We start from the raw sequence: 16,348 nt of genomic DNA, 5'->3' as shown, positions 1-16,348 counted from the left end.
CACTCCTCATACTGTTTGTTTGGCATTTACTCTGGTTAAATGCTTGTGCAGTAGTAGCATCTGTGAGGCACGGTCACAAGTCAGACTCCAGCTCCAGCACTAACTGCAGTGCCCAAGGTTGGGCCACACATTCACAAAGACAGTGGAAACATGCAGTAATAAAATGGCTTTTTAGAAAATAATGAGTATCAGTTTAGCCTAGCATACACTTCTTACTGCAAACGTTAAAGGTAGTGTTTATCTCAGTTCAGTGTGTGGTCTACCTCTCTAGCGTGGGGCAGCCTGGCCCAGGCTTACCCATTGATACTTCTTCCACTGTTAGGGGACACACCAGTCCCACATCTCTAACCAGTCTGGATGCTGTGGTGCTGCTGAAGCAATCCTAAAGCCAGGAGTCTGAAGACAGCTCTACAACTCAACGCCTCTACGTGTGGCTTCTTTGGAACTGAGCAGATCTTCCTGGAAAGCTGAGCCCCAAATCAGGTTAACATGCTCAAGGTGGTTATTTCTCATCCCCGTACCACATCTGCTCACTCCTGCCTTCATAAAATGTTAACTAAACCATAAGGATTCAGGGGATGAGGGGGCTCAGGAAAATTTAGTGTGCTCATCTTTGTCATCTTCCAGCCCGAAGTAGGTATCCTATTCTTTCCTTTATGCAGTCTACTGATACTATTACCTCTCAAAGATTCAGTTCTATTACTTTAAATCACAATATTGGGGCAAAGCCAGAGAACTGGCTAGTTTGCTTCAAAGCGCAAGGCACAACACTTTTCTGTGAGCCTTCTAGGGAAGCTCTGGCTCTCCAGCCTGGTTGCTATAGACTCAGTTCTTCCAAAGGCCTTGTGCCTACTGACACTTCCCCCAGCAGCTTTAGTGGTGCTGCCAGCCATGTGGAAGAAGACCCAGAAGCTAGCATCCAGTTGGGGCAGGTGTGGGGCCAAGTACTAGCAGATTGGCAATTAGTGTGTATACAAGGGTATCTAGAGAGCAGGTATTTACTACCTCCAGACCACATGGCTTAACTGCAATCCTGGCCTTCCTAGGATCTGAAATGAGGCTTGTTTTAAGGATGAAGGTTGAAATCTGATTCACTATAGATTTTAAATTTACAGTTACCTGCTTTGCTTTGAGTACAGCAACTAAAAAAAAGAAGGGGAGTAATGTCTATCAGAGACAGTGTACCTTAAGCCGCTGTAAATTATGAAAGATTCATTATTTTTGAAATCCAAAGAAGCAAAGTTCTTAGGGAGACAACAGCTCAGGCCAGGGTGCCCTGCCCACCACGGATGCTGTAAGGACTGCAGGCTGACCTCTACAGTGGAGCTTGAGTGTCAGTGGTATACACTGCCAGCCTGACCTAGTGGTTCTTAATATAGTATAGGGGAAGGAAATGAACTGCAGGTCAAGTTGAAACTCCTCAGACTACCAGGGCCCTCAAAGCAACAGGACCAAAGGAAGTAATGGACATTGAAGTCATCTTTGCAGGAAGTATTAAATGCATTAAAACCAATTAGCCTATCACTAGAGGACTACCTCAAATGGAAACTCTTGAAGGTGTGAATTCCATTGCAAACATCTCTGCACTGTCAGGGTGTATGTGTGGTCTAGAAAGTTCTGCAAAGCAGAAGAGCTAAAGAGGGGCAGAGCATCCAGTATTAACTGCTTCTGCTCAAGCTATGACTCAATGACTCCAGAAGGAAGCCATGCCAAGTCTTAGGAGTTCAAAAGTTAGTGAAACCATCTTTATTTAAAACTACTTTGAAAGCCATAACCCCTTTTTGCCATTTCTGTGGCTGTCACATGGGACCACCTGTTCTGTCCGTTCTTCCTGTCTCTTGCTTTGTCCTCAGAGCAACCGTTTGTGGCAGAGCATACAGCAAATACCAGCAGGTGACCTCCCACTTAACGCTAGTACATGGCTTTAGCTTCATAAGACCAAGTATGCCTTCAGTTCAGCACATACCAGAAGCCCATGTCTGCCTTTTATCAGGTTCCCAGGTGAGCACAGTGTTAGCTGAGTTTCCATGCTGGTGTGATGCAAGAAGCTGATGCTGGTACCAGTGACCGCTTCCCAACTCTTCATTTGGATTCCAGACCTTCCTTTCCTTTGAAAGAAATGTCTCATGTTCTTGAAGGTCTGATGAGACGGCACTTAGCCACCGAACTAGAAAGCAAAGTGACATCTAAACACTAGAGGGTTGGCAGCCTATGAGGAAAAGTAAGACAGCAGATACCAGAAGCTGCCAACGTATCAACACATGTAACAAGGGCAGGGATAGAGAACTGATAAGGGGACAGGGCCATCTGCCACGGGCTCTTGGTCATAGCCCCGCATAACTGTCTACAGGAACAGGGACCATGACCTAACACCAATGAGAGAACCACCAGGCCACATCCCTGTCTAAAAACCCAGACAGGTAAAGAAGTGAACCACAGGGCAGATGTGCTACAGCTTTGGTTACTTGGCTTATTCTGCCTCCGGGGAAAAGAAGAAAAGATGGCTCCCTATGACAGAACTTGGGGGTACACTAATGATGGGGTGAGTAGACCTTGCTACCAGGAGTCAAGTGCAATGTGTGTACAGGGCTGACTAGATTCCAGCACAGCACAATTTTGATGGAACAGATCCAAAAAGAGCAGCAGTAAATCCTCAATTTCCCTCACTTAGGGAGAAAAAAGGTCTGATGTTTTCAAGGTTGTGAGAAGCCTTCTATGGAATGAGTTGTGGCAGGGTGAGGAAACTGTGTGAGGAGCCTCCGGGAGGCAGTCCTGACTGCTGGGAGTGGGACCGGGACCGGTGGGGATGACCAGTTCCAAATGCCTTCCTTGAGAGAGGAACTCATGGGGACAGAGGTGAGCAAAACATTCCAGAGGAAGTCCACAAGGAGAGCCACACAGGAGCTGGTCCAGGAAGTCCCCGACAGCCAGACTGACCCACCCACCTCAGCCAGCTGAACAGACCTCCTGAGAGGTAGTAAAGTGGTTGCAGTTTGCTGTGGGTGGCAACTAGAGTGTAACCTCTGCTTCCCAGGGACATCCGTGCTCACGAAGTCTGGGTAAGAAGAGCCAGTGGGTGGTCCCAGGAGAGCTGCTGGTGCATTGAGTCATACACAGTGGTGATGGCCTTATGACCTGTTCTGTCTGCAGCTCTCAGGAGTCCTCTAACTGGCTGTGGCCATCTGGGCCCTGCTCCATATCAGACCTAATGACAACCAGGAGGAGCCTCCAAGGGCTACTCACAAACACTTTCTTCCAAGATGGATATGAGGACAGGATGGGCCCACTCTTGTGCTCTGTAGTCCTGGAGCCCAAAGCATACATCGCTGTCCAGAGCTTTCTCCCCTCATCTTCTTGTTCAGGAACTCCCCTGAGACAGTAGGCTCCAGGAAACCAAGGACTACAGTGGAGTCAAAATGAGGCAATGGCTGGTCTGTCCTGTTTTCTCTCACATCCCAGCTAACTGGCTGCCTCCCTGGCCAATTCTGGTACTCAGTAGTTGGTGATGCTGATTGTGGCGAAGGCCCTCCTCCCAGCCATTCTACCTCTCACTTTTTCCAGCCCCAAAGGGGTGGGGGTGGGATCCTTCTCTTCCTGCCCAGTCCTTGGAATGCCAAAGACATCTATCTAGGGGCCACTCTTCACCAGGGAGCCGAGGGCAGTGTTACTGTCCTTGCAGACCACCTCCAAAGAACCAGGCTCCACCTCTGCTCAGCCCACCTCACAGGTGCCGAAAGCCACATAGGAACCATGGTTGCCACTTATTTCTGCTGGTGACACCAGAAGGTTCAACAGTCTGGCTCAGGCAACCATTTATAGTCATGCCATCTCTCTCTCCCCATACCCTGAGTCACAGGTCTTGGTCACAGTGGCTGGGACTGACCTCAGATTTTGTACAAAAAGCTGGGGACATAGTCAAACCTGAGCAGGGGGTGGCCGGGAGTCCCAGGAGACTCCTGCATGTAGTGCAGCTTCAGCAGCTCAGCCAAGTACTGGACTACCCGGACATCCTCATTCACCAGGCCCAGGTTCAGTTTCAGGAAGCTGGCCTGGCGGCTGGCCATCACTTCCTGTGTCTCCTTGTCATGGGCAGGCAGGTGCAGGTGGTGGCAGAAGGTGTAAAGGAAGGCCTTGGAACAGAGCTGGGTGAGCATGCTCTGGACATGCAGGTAGTAGGTGCTGCCCCGCTTGATCTGAGTGCGATGGTCGGCCAGACGGGGAACCAGCGTGCCCCTGTACAAGGGGCAGCGCAGGGTTTTGTTGTCCAGGTCCAGGATGCTCGTATAGCGGCTGTAGCGGCTCAGGGCATGGAGGGTACCAGCACTGGCAGGGGAGACCACTCTGAAACAAACAAGCCATGGTCAGAAGAAGGGCTGGGATAGGAGATGAAGGCAGATTCTTGGGGCTCAAAGCTCACTGTGCCAGGCCAGATTCCATCCACATTCACTTGCTCCTGGAAGGCCAACCTGAAGATCAGAATCTTTAAGAGAACCCTCATTACATTCATCACCAAGTTCAAGCACCTTAGCATGGCCCCACAAGGGACCTGTGCAGTCTAACTCCTGCCAGCCTCTGAAGTCTCATTTGTTACTTCCCTGAATGGATTCTTCATAGAGCAGCAGGTCAAGCTTTTGTGGGGCTCCAAGATAACTCACTTAGTTGCTCTCCCTGGATGCTCTTCTTCCCCTCTTGGATTTGACGCTCACCAACTTACACCATATACATATTGTATATACTATACTATATACACATATAATATGTACCATATTATACATAGCCTTTTCTGATTCTTTCTTTTCTGCTCTTCCGCTTCTATGCTGTGATCTTGGTCAAGCTCTTTACCCTCTGAGCTTTATCTATAAATAGACAAGTTCTACTGTTATATTCCTCCAGCACTGACCCGTGTGTTGACTATTGACTGTTTTACTTTATTTTTCCAATCCAGACACTCGGGACTTAAATCTGATTTCATCTGTGTCCTTTCTGCCTAGCACATTCTAGGGAGGAAAACATCATATGTTCCAGAGAGAAGAAAGAGGCTGACACCACTCAGCCTTCCAGAGTGTTACTTAAACCCTCTAAGTGCTAGGAGTGTCACTCAGAAACAGAACATTTAATTACAATGTAAGAGACCCTAGGACTCCATCCCTCTCTGTGTACCACCACCCCCAAAGCACTGCAAGGAAACAAAAGCCTTCCTCTAGTTTTCTCAGAGAAGCTGAGATTGCCCTATGGATCTGTCTGGCAAATGGCCAACTTGAGTACTGTGTGAAGAAGACTGTCATTGGGCCCAAGGTCATCTCACAATATTTTTACCTTCCTGGGTTTTGAAAAAATCATCAATCGGTACATCACACACTTCTCCCTGGTGTTAAGTTAAAATGATGGGAGGCCAGGTGCCTCACAGGCTCATGCCTGTAACCCTAATTATTCAGGAGGCTGAGATCTGAGGATCTCAGTGCCAGGATCTTATAGTGTCAACCTGGGCACTATAAGACTGTGAGACTTATCTCCCAATTAACCACCAAAAAAACAAGAAGAGCTGTGGCTCAAAGCGATAGAGTGCTACCCTTGAGCAAAAGAGCTCAGGGCCAGCAACCAGGCTCTGAGTTCAAGTCCTGTGACCAACAAAAATAAATAAAGGCTGGGAGTTTAGCCTAGTGGTAGAGTGCTTGCCTAGCATACACAAAGTCCCAGGTTTGATTCCTCGGTATCACATAGAAAAAGCTAAAGTGGTGCTGTGGCTCAAGTGGTAGAGCTCTAGCCTTGAGAAAGTCCAAGGACAGTACTCAGGCCCTGAGTTCAAGCCCCAAGACTGGCAAAAAAATAAACAATATATAAATAAAAATGAAGATAGAACTAACTTGGATTTATGGTACAAGCCTCCCTGCCCCAGCAGGCTGACAGTTGTTGCAGGACATTGGGTTTGTCATGGCAACATCTGTACTGTCTCAAAGTTTGAGGGCAGTAATGAAGAAGCTAACCACACCCTTTCTTATTCAAGAGTTTGGGAAGTGTTCTCAGCTGTGACTGTTGAGGGCTACTCCCTGAAGTCTGGCTGGTTAGGGCCACAGGAAGTCCGATGCTCTGCCTGACTACCTCAAGGTCCAACAGGTTGTCAGATGCCACCTGCTATCATGTGACCTGTGACACTTGCTATCATGAAGCAGAAGTGTTAGCTCTGTTTGCAGTGGAGGTCAAACTGGCAGCATAGTGCCAAAGACTGCCAGTCACTAGAGTTGACTGGCTTTGTAATTCTGGCACTGGAAAATGGCTGGCACTTAGCTGCTCTTATAAATATTTGGCAAATGATCAGTGATCTAAACTCCTATTTTCTTAGAAAGAAGTAACTTATCCACAGACCCATTGAATGAGCCAAGGCAGGGCAGCTCTAGAATTCAGTTTCCCTGGGTCTCTTCGTGTCCTCTAGGGGCAACCACTGCCCAGAAGCACCATGGGACATGACATCATTCACTAGTCACTGCCAGCCTTCCAACAGCCCAGCCAGACCCTTAAAAGCCTTCAACAAAGAAGGCCTAGAACCAGTTTCACTGTCTAGCACCTATTACAGAGGGAAATTCATAGAAGCCTTTGGAAGGGGCCAACCTGGTCCCTGATAACGTCATTCCATGCTGACAGGTTAATGAGCTGCTTTTCGGATTCTTTGTAAACAAAGTCAAAAATTAAAGGTTGGAATGAGGGGCAGGAGTTAGAAAACAGACTGTATGAGGAATACCAACCCCTTGTTCCACAAGTACAGTAGCAAAAACCAGTCCAAAAAGTCTTTCCCTTCAGGCTAGAATCAAGGACTAGATAGAACAGCTTATCTGGTGATGGCCTTCAGGTCTGGTCCTTTAGTTAGGCTTCCTCTATAACTGGCAGCCCCCTCTCCTCACCACTCAGCCTAGGGCCCTATGTTGCTTCCTTGGTCTTTGTTAGAACTCCTGTTTCTAGCTACATTATCTCCTGAACTATGAACTCTTAGCTCTCAGAGCTAAAGCCTTGCTCAGATACCTATAGCTGGACCCAGCACCCACCAGTACAGCTTGGAGTGGATTCTCCAAGTGAGTCAAGTCAGGATACAAATATGTCACTTGCTGAGATTCTTCCATTACTACCCAAGTAAACCCTAATGAAGGGGTACTCGGAGTGACGTTCCTGAATTCTACGAAAGACGAGACACAGGAGATGGTGACATTGGTGATACTAGGGACCTACAAAACATCAGGTCAGAACAAACAGCTGCTAAGCTGTAGTGTGGAAGCAATTCTCTTTGCCTTTTCTGCCTCCCTCAGAAGTGACTCATGGACAAGCTACCTCAGCACATGTTTTACAAATGAGCAACACAGGTGCAGAGGAAGAAAGCGGCCTTGGGTTTTTAAGACTGGCTTCCAGAGCCAACAGGGCAGCAGAGTGAAGCCATTGGAACTCTTGTCCTTCTCACAGTCATGGCCCCATCGTATATCGGTATGAATTTGAGTCAGAATGTGATTCGGGCACCTGTAATCCTAGCTACTCAAGAGACTGAGATCTAAGGATCATCGCTCAAAGCCAGCCTGGGCAAGAAAGTCTGTGAGACTCTCTTGCCTTGGGCAAAAAAAGCTAAAGGAACCAGACGAGGTGGCTCACACCTGTAATCCTCGATACTCTGGAGGCTGAGATCCAAGGATTGCGGTTCTAAGCCAGCCCAAGCACTACAAAGCCGTGAGAGCTCCAATTAATCACTAAAAAACAGGAAGGGGGAGCTGTGGCTCAAGGGTAGGGTTGTAGCCTTGAGCTGAAGAGCTCAGGGACAGTGCCCAGGCCCAGAGTCCAAGCCCCATGATCCACCAAAAAAAAAAAAAAAAGCTAGAAGGCCAGGAGCATGGCCTAGTGGTAGAGTGCTTACCTAGCATGCCCAAGCCATGGGTTCCATTCCTTGGTACCACATACACAGTAAAAGCAGGAAGTGGTGCTGTGGCTCAAGTGGTAGAGCTCTAGCCTTGAGAAAGCCCAAGGACAGTGCGCAGGCCCTGAGTCCTAGCCCCAGGACTGGCAAAAAAAAAAAAAAAAAAAAAAGTGCCCAAGTTGTAAATTCAAACTCCAGTACTGAAAGGAAAGCAAAAAAAAAAAAAAAAAGTGAAATCCTAAGTCCAGTCATTTCCAACCATGACTGTAAACCAGATAAAATCCATGTCTTACTCCAAACCAACTGAATCATAATCTCTAGGAACAGGGTCTTTTTTCTGTCCATTGGGGCTTGAACTCAGGGCCTGGGAACCATTCCTGAGCTTTTTATTTTTCTGCTCAAGGCTAGCCCTCTCTACCACTTTGAGCCACAGCTCCACTTCCAGTTTTCTGATGACTAATTAAAGAGTCTCATGGACTTTCCTGCCTGTGTTGGCTTTGAACTGCAATCCTCAGATCTCAGCCTCCTGAGTAGCTAAGGTTACAGGAATGAGCCACCAGCACGCAGCAGAATCCGTGATCTTTAAAAGTCATCCTAACAGTTCTCTCAGTTGAGGACAGGAGAGGACACTATGGTTGGCAATGACTGTGACCTGCTCCCACCCCAATGGCAGGTAAAGAGGAAAGAAAAGGATAGTCACTTGCCCCAAGTAACAGTGGATTGGTGTTGAACCCTGTGTGGAAATCAAGCCTCTTAATTCTGGATACACCCTGCCTCACCTCTAACTGACTGGGGGCCCTTCCCCACCTTCTGAAACCAGTTACCTCTGTAGGCCAATAAGCTTCCACTTCTGAAAATCCGTAATGTGCAAAGGGGAGGAGACCCAGTGCTTCACAGGCTTAGCACAGCGTCCGTAATTAGGAACAAAGATGGACAGTGCGGTCACAAGCTTCCTGACTATGGTCTCATCTTCCCCTAGGACCACAAGTGTCCTTCCACTGAGCAGTGAGTAGATGGCTGGGTGGGCAAAGGGGTACTGGCGGATGAATTTTAAGGCGTTCTGGCCAGCCCTCTTTCTGTGTCTCTCCCAGGATGGGCCAGCAGGGTGAACAGAAGGTATCTTGTCTGAGCTGGTTGATGCTACACTGCTCACGTAGCTAGTAGTATCTGAGTAATTGTCCAGGCTGGTCTTACTGACATCACGACTAGCCAGCAGGCAGCTTGGGTCCAACTCAGAAGCAGGGAACACTTCACAACTGTTGTCTCGTTGAGAAAGATTGGTATTTTCTGTTGCAAAGTCCACATGGAACCCCTGTTCCTTCTGCTTATAGCGCTGTGGGGGGATGCTCATCACACTATCCTCATCAGAGAGGGTGTGGACTGGAGTGGGGAATGACACCAGCTGGCCTTCAATCTCCTTCCCAATACAACAGGAGGAATCTATTTGGGATAGAGTGTTTTCCAAGCTGTCCTCCTGGATCTCACACAACTCTGAGGGTCCAATGCTTGCCTGGAAGTGGATTGCCCCTTCACCATCAGCATAGGATTCTTCCTCATTAATGGCACTTGGGTAGCTGGCCTTAAAGTCATCAGGGATGAGGGCCTCAGAAGGGCAGGTACTCAGGACTTCAATACTGTCCTCACTGATGGTCCTGTGGCTGACAGCTTTGCTCCGGAGCACTTGGGGGCTCAATGGCACCGTGAGGCTGGCCTGGCTGTCTGATTTAGACAGCACAGAGGTGGACTTCTCTGTGCCCAGAATCTCAATGCTTTCCCCACTGCTGATACTACCTTTCATCTCCATATCCAGGTAATCCAGGTTTTCCTGAGGGTCAAAACTGCTTGACTCTGTCACCTCCACTTCCTTGTATTCATCTCCATGTTCCTGCTCCATCTTGATCAACACAGACTCCACACTGGACTTGTAAGAACCAACACTAATTAACACTTTAGGAATCGGGCATTCTTCCAGAGTCCTGGTAGGCAGGCTGTCCTGACTGGGCTGAGAGGGTATATTCTCTTGTTTCACCACTAGCCTATCATCAACTTCCACGAAGTCTTCAAAGAGAAAGTTTGTTACATGCTGTTGCTTTAGAAGGGCTCTGTCAATCTGACTGGTCAAGAGGTAGCACAAGTCTCCTCTGAACATGTGCTCGATGTGGCTAAGCTGGGCCAGGGTCTGAGTGAAATACTCAGTATCACAGAGCTCCTCCAAGGTCTTCAATTTCTTGTCAAAACACTTGGTGGACTTTGCTTTGATGAGTTTTGGAGTGTAAGCTGGTCTGCAGGTATAAAGGTCTGAGTCAGCAGATTCACCGGGGTTAGAGGTAGTGGATGTTTGGTTGGCCTGATCTTGGACATGCTCCATCTCATCCAGAAACTTATCTGACCCCTTCACCTTCCGGTGAGGGTATGAACGGATCTGCTTCAGCAGATCTTGATGTTCAATGATGGATTTCTCCACACTGGCCAGTTCATTGGCTTTCTCAATTGCCTGAGATGAGTAAAAGCCTTTATCATTAGCTTTCTTCTGGATCTCCGTTTCTGTGTGCAGCACTGTCCTGGTGTAATCCAAGTCTTTGAGCTTTTTTTCAAGTTCCCCAGCAAATGCCTTCCTGTTGCCAGTTTTCAAGCACTCGGATGCTCTTGAAAATTCAGCTGACAGCTCCTGGAACTGCTGCATGATTTTATGCTGGTCTGCGGAAATATAAGCCATGCAAAAAGGCCTCACAAAGCCACGGGCCTCCAGGTCATAGAGAGTAAGGTGGTGCACATATGCAAAGGCCCCTTCCTTGGAGTCTCCCAGCACCACCTTGGAATCCTCCACAAAGTTCAGCTTGGGGTAGGCAGAACCAGGTGGATGGCCCACAAAGGAAGCCTGGTAATCCACAGACATGATCCGCAGGGAGAAGTAATTGAGATCAAAAGTGCCAAAAACTTTGGTGTCATTGGGGATGGTCAACAAGGGTTGGGGTCCCACCTGCTCAGAGAATTCGGAGATCAGGATGAAGTCCCGCGAGAACTTGGCCCCGGACAGTTTAGACCACGGGTTGGCTCCCTGGCTGGCAAAGGGGAAGAGCGGCACCGAGTATTCCTCTGGCAGGGCTGGGACATTGTAAGCCTCTTCTTCGTACTCGTCTTCTTTGGTGAAGGCTACCACATCAGGGGCGCTGATCATATTTCCTGATGTATGGAGAGAACATTGAGAGGAAGTGGGAAAGAACGCGGGGCTGGTCGACGCGGCGCAGCCAGGGCTCCGCGGGAGGAAGCGAAATCCTCGCGGCCTTCTTCGCTCCCCCAGCGAGCCGAGGCAGCCCCTCACACACCTGAGGACTCGAACCCCCGCAGCAGCTCAGAGGTGCAGCTTCTCCGGCGCTCTCGGAGGGCTCAGCCACTCCGGAGGTACCGGCTCAGATGACCGAAAAGGTTGGCCGCTTTCCCCTTCCTCCGCCGGGCACGACCGGTGCAAGGCACCTGCAGCGAGGTCACCAACACTCCCCGAGCCCACCGCGGCCGCCACGGCCCCGGCTCTGACCCAGTGCGCAACACCAGCTACGGACCGCCGCAGGGGTCAGCCAGGCGTTGCCGCCCCCACGGCCAGAAGGCGAAAAACAAACCGTCGCGGATCCTTGAACGCCACAACCGGGGAAGCTAGCTACCGAGGCGCCGCCATCTTGGTATCACATGACACCTGGGCGTCAGCGTCGCGTGACCCGGAAGCAAAAGACTTGCGGGCAAAAGAAAGAGATTGCTTCTAAGAGAGCCCCCTTGGACAACCAACACAGTCCAGAGGTCCCGAGAATCAGTCTGATTGACGAACCGCGATTCTGAAGGAAAGGAAAGAGCAATAAACGAGCGTGGGTGAAACATTCCAGGGGTACAAGGCAGTCTGGGAGTTGTAGTTCACGGCTGTGGCGGGGGTGGGGCAAGCGTGCCTTACGGAAGTGGCCTGAAAAGGCGGGCGGAAGTAGTACGTTGAGTTGCGCGTTGAGGTGTCTGGGCGCAGCCGCGGCCGGGAGAAGGTCCGGTAGCCGCCACTCCAGGAGGCCGGCGTACTGACCGGGAAGTGGCCAAACGCGCGGGCGCCGTCGGGAGGCTCCGTTTCCCTTACGGTGCACGCCAGAAGGGCTTGGGTCTGGCTTTCCCAGCATGCGCGGGCACCCAGAGAGTAACAGCCGCCCGCTCCGGGCCTAGGCATGATTTTCCCAGTCGCCCGCTTCGCGCTCCCCTGGCTGCAGCGGTCTGGAAGCCGTGCCTTGTCCCGCGCCGCCATGGAAGTGGCCCTCCGAGGCGTTCGGAAAGTCCTCTGTGTGGCCGAGAAAAACGACGCTGCCAAGGGCATCGCCGACTTGCTCTCCAACGGTCGTATGAGGCGGGTAAGAAGCGTTCCGGAGCAGCCGGGCTCCTGAAGGGCCGCGGAGCGGCACAGCGCCGAGGCCTCGCCCATCTCTTGCCGGGGGGAGTCTGGCAAAGGCTTCCTCGGCTGCCCCTCTGGAATCGCTGGGGCATTTCCAGATAGAATTTGAACATTTCCCGCAGTGCTTTGAGAACTTTTGATCCCCCCCCCGCCCCCGCAGCAGCGTTCCCAAACTTGTTGGTTACTCCCAGACACTAAGGGCTGGGGGCGTGGCTCAGGTTGTAGAGCGCCAGCCTAGCAAACTGAGGCCTTGAGTTTATATCCCCAGTCCAAAAAAAACAAAAAAAGTTGAGTTGGGCGGTGGTGCATTGAAGCGGTGGTTCCAGATGCTAAGAGAGATAGAAGGTAGAGACAGAAGGATCCCGAGTTTGAGGCCAGCCAGGCAAAGTTAGCTGGACCCAGTCTCAGAAACAAAATACTTAAAAAGGGAAAGGAGGGAGGTGCTTGGGAGTGTTAACTCAAAACCCCAGGACAGACAAAAGAAAAGAAAAATAAATGTACTCATTGCCTGTAACTCCTTTTTTTTCTTTTTTTTTTTGACCAGTCCTGGGGCTGGAAATGGTGCTGTGGATCAAGTGATAGAGCTCTGGCCCTGAGAAAAGCCCAGGGACAATGCTCAGGCCCTGAGTTCAGGCCCCACTAATCTGCTTTTTCCTCTGTGTTGATTTGCCTGTTCAGCCATTTCCTGTGAATGGAACCATGCAGTAACATGGCGTTTTGTGTCAGACTTCAGGCTTCCTTCATTTAGTGTAATGTTTTAAAATCCATCCATCTAGCATAAATCTAGTGTCACATTCCTTTCAAGGTTACATAATATTCTATTGTATGGCTAGAACATGCCTTACTGGATAATAGACAATGGGTTGTTTCTACCCTTTGATCACTATAAAGAAACACACGTATATACATTTTTGTTTGAGTATTTGTTTGTAATTGGTGTGGAGAGGTTTAAATTTCTGGAGTAAAATTGCTGAGACATATACCCTGTTTAACTTTTGGGAGAACTATCAAACTGTTTTCTACAGTGGCTAAAACATTTTAATGTTGTGTGGGTGGGTGCATGCAGGTGGATGTGTACCCATCCTGGGGCTTGAACTCAATGCCTAGGCTGCCTCTGAGCTTTTGTGCTCACGTCTTGAGCCATAGCTCCACTTCCAGCTGTTTTTTGGTGCTTAATTGGAGATAAGACACAGACTTTCTTGCCCCAAGATGGCTTTGAGCCCCTATCCTCAGATCCCAGCCTCCTACGTAGCTAGGATTATAGGCATGAGCCACCAGTAGCTGGCTATTTTTTGTTTATTTTGTGGGTCATGGTCATGGGACTTGAACTCTGGGCCTGGGCGCTGTCCCTGAGCTCTTCAGCTCAAGGTTGCTGCCCTACCCCTTGAGCCACAGCCCCACTTCCCCTTTTCTAGAGATTAATTGAAGATAAGAATCTCAAGTTCTTTAGTGCCCAGGCTGGCTTTGAACCACATCCTTAGATCTCATACCTGTCTTAGTGGCTTTTTTTTTTGCCAGTCCTAAGATTCTGACTCTGTGCCTAGGTGCTGTCCCTGAGCTTTTGTGCTCAAGGCTGTAATTCTGCCACTTGAGCCTTAGCCCCACTTCCAGCTTTTTTGTTAATTAGAGATAAGAGTCTTAGGGACTTTTCTGTCTGGATTGGCTTTGAGCCACAATCCTCTGATCTCAGGCTCTTGCATAGCTAGTATTACAGGCATGAGCCATTGCTTCCTGGCCCAATTTCTTGTTTTGTTATATCAATAGGTCTGAAATTTTCATTCCAGCTTAAAAATTCTGTGAATTCTGTCAAGTATTTGCTTGGTGACTGTGTTTTAACAGGCTACTTAATGGGTGTTGTCTTTATAATGTTCCCTTTATCTGCATTTTACTTGATCTTTATGTTGAGGTATCATTTTTAATGCAATTTATTTATGGTTTTTTTGTTTCGCTTTATAGAGAGAAGGACTTTCTAAATTCAACAAGATCTATGAATTTGATTATCATCTATGTGGCCAGGTGGGTGCTATAATGTTTCCATTACAAAGCTTGTGTATTCTTATCCATATACCATGTCTGATCCTTGATTTTGCAGCTGTAACCAATGAGAATAGTAGCTTGTTGTAAATGCTTCCTAAATTTTTGTGCTTTAGAGTTAATGAAAAATTAGCTTGGGGCCGGGAATTTGACCTAGTGTTAGAGTGCTTGCCTAGCATGCACAAAGACCCGGGTTCAATTCCTCGGTACCACATACTTAGAAAAAGCCGGAAGTGGTGATAAGGTTCAAGTGGTAGAGCTCTAGCCTTGAGAAAAATCCAAGGACAGTGCTCAGGCCCTGAGCTTAAGCCCAGGGCTGGCAAAAAAAAAAAAAAAATAGCTTGGATAAGTCTACAATATGTCACTATCTTCAGTAACTATTTTTGTTACTTAAAGGTTTTATATCATTGATAGTTTGTACCAGGATAATTTTGTAAACATATAGGGTACAAAAGACCAAAAGAGGGGCTGGGAGTTTGGCCTAGTGGTAGAGTGCTTTCCTAGCATGCACGAAGACCCAGGTTCGATTCCTCAGTACCACATACATAGAAAAAAGCCGAAAGTGGTGCTGAGGCTCAAGTGGTAGAGCTCTAGCCTTGAGAAAGTCCAAGGACAGTGCTCAGGCCCTGAGCTCAAGCCCAGGACTGGCCAAAAAAAAAAAAAAAAAGACATCATAGCACTAGAGTTAGAATGGTGGTGGTACTATGTTTTGTTTTTTGGGTTTTTTTTTTTTTTTTTTGCCAGTCCTGGGGCTTGAACTCAGAGCCTGAGCGCTTTTCTTGGGCTTTCTCAAGGCGAAAGTTCTAGCACTTGAGCCAGAACACCACTTCTGGCTTTTTCTATATGTACAATATCGAGGAATTGAACCTGGATCTTCGTGCATGCCTGGCAAGCACTCTACCACTAGGTCAAACTCCTGGCCCCTATTGTGGCTTTTGACTTTAAAGAGTTGTATTATATTTGCTTCTTCCAAACTTTCTTGGGTTTTGCATTTCCTTCAGTAAGTTCTTTTTTTTTTTTGTCTTTTTTGCAATTATATTTGGTAAAACATATTTTAAAGTTATATTTGCTGAAATATAACTTATACCGGGACACCAGTAGCTCATGCCTGCAGTCCTAACTACTTAGAAGGCTGAGGCCTGAAGATCACCATTCCAAGGTAGCCCATGGGGGAAAGTCTGTGAGACTCTTTTTTTTTTTTTTTTTTTTTTTTGCCAGTCCTGGGCTTGAGCTCAGGGTTTGAGCACTATCCTTAGACTTTCTCAAGGCTAGCACTCTACCACTTGAGCCTCAGCACCACTTCCAGCTTTTTGCTATGTATGTGGGGTACCGAGGAATCGAACCCAGGTCTTTGTGCATGCTAGCCAAGCACTCTACCACTAGGCCAAACTCCTGGGCCCGTCTGTGAGACTCTTATCTCCACTAAATTACCAAAAGAGCCAGAAGTGGCACTGTGGCTCGAGTGGTAGAGTACTAGCCTCAAGCAAAAGAAGATCAGAGACAGCTCCCAAGCCCTGAGTTCAAGCTCCAGGACTGGCACACACAAAAAAGTAACATTCTAACACCAGTGGCTCGTGCCTGCAATCCTAGCTATTCAGGAGGCTAATATTTGAGGATCATGGTTTGAAGCCTGGAAAGTTCATGAGACTATCTCCATTTAACTACTAAAGAACTAGAGGTGAAGCTCTGGCTCAAGTGGTAGAGTGCTGGCCTTAAGCACAAGAGCTCAGGACAATGCCTAAGTCTTGAGTTCAAGTCCCAGGACAGACATATAAAAAAGATAACTTGGGGACTGGGATATAGCTCAGTGGTAAAGCGCTTGCCTAGCAAGTGCAATGTCCTAGGTTGGATTCTAGTACCAAAAAAGTAAAGACAAATAAAATATAGGACCAACCCCCACTCTTCCCCCCTAAAAAATTAATTAAAGTAACCTGGGGTTGAAGGTATAGCTCAGTTGAAAGAGCACTAGCTAGTGAGTGAAAGCTTCATGTACCGAGTTAGAGTCTCAG

General features: G+C 48.3%; 2 protein-coding genes across 3 annotated transcripts in view; one reads left to right on the top strand and one right to left on the bottom strand.

The window, feature by feature from the left end:
* Positions 1–3,331: 3,331 nt before the first annotated feature.
* Positions 3,332–11,560, bottom strand: Smcr8 (SMCR8-C9orf72 complex subunit). Of its 2 annotated transcripts, XM_090349428.1 has the most exons (3): positions 11,215–11,560; positions 8,713–11,071; positions 3,332–4,341 (listed from the first exon to the last, which is right to left on the bottom strand). In XM_090349428.1, exons 2-3 carry the CDS (start codon positions 11,064–11,066, stop codon positions 3,885–3,887), a joined length of 2,811 nt encoding a protein of 936 aa, XP_090205554.1. In that variant the 5' UTR covers positions 11,067–11,071; positions 11,215–11,560; the 3' UTR covers positions 3,332–3,884. The 2 variants fall into 2 exon arrangements, with proteins under 2 accessions (XP_090205554.1, XP_090205553.1); XM_090349427.1 differs by having other exon boundaries at positions 8,713–11,560.
* A 243-nt stretch (positions 11,561–11,803) lies between these two features.
* Positions 11,804–16,348, top strand: part of Top3a (DNA topoisomerase III alpha) — a 30,319-nt gene continuing 25,774 nt past the window's right edge. Inside the window, exons 1-2 of the mRNA XM_090349438.1 lie at positions 11,804–12,264; positions 14,262–14,321. Of these exons, the coding sequence (XP_090205564.1) occupies positions 12,085–12,264; positions 14,262–14,321 (240 nt within the window). The 5' untranslated portion in view covers positions 11,804–12,084. The remainder of the gene's footprint in view (positions 12,265–14,261; positions 14,322–16,348) is intronic.

The sequence above is a fragment of the Megascapheus bottae genome, chromosome 17 (assembly GCF_031878675.1).
Source record: "Megascapheus bottae isolate mThoBot1 chromosome 17, mThoBot2.hap1, whole genome shotgun sequence".
NCBI lineage: Eukaryota > Metazoa > Chordata > Mammalia > Rodentia > Geomyidae > Megascapheus > Megascapheus bottae.
This window is presented reverse-complemented; position numbering and strand designations above follow the sequence as displayed.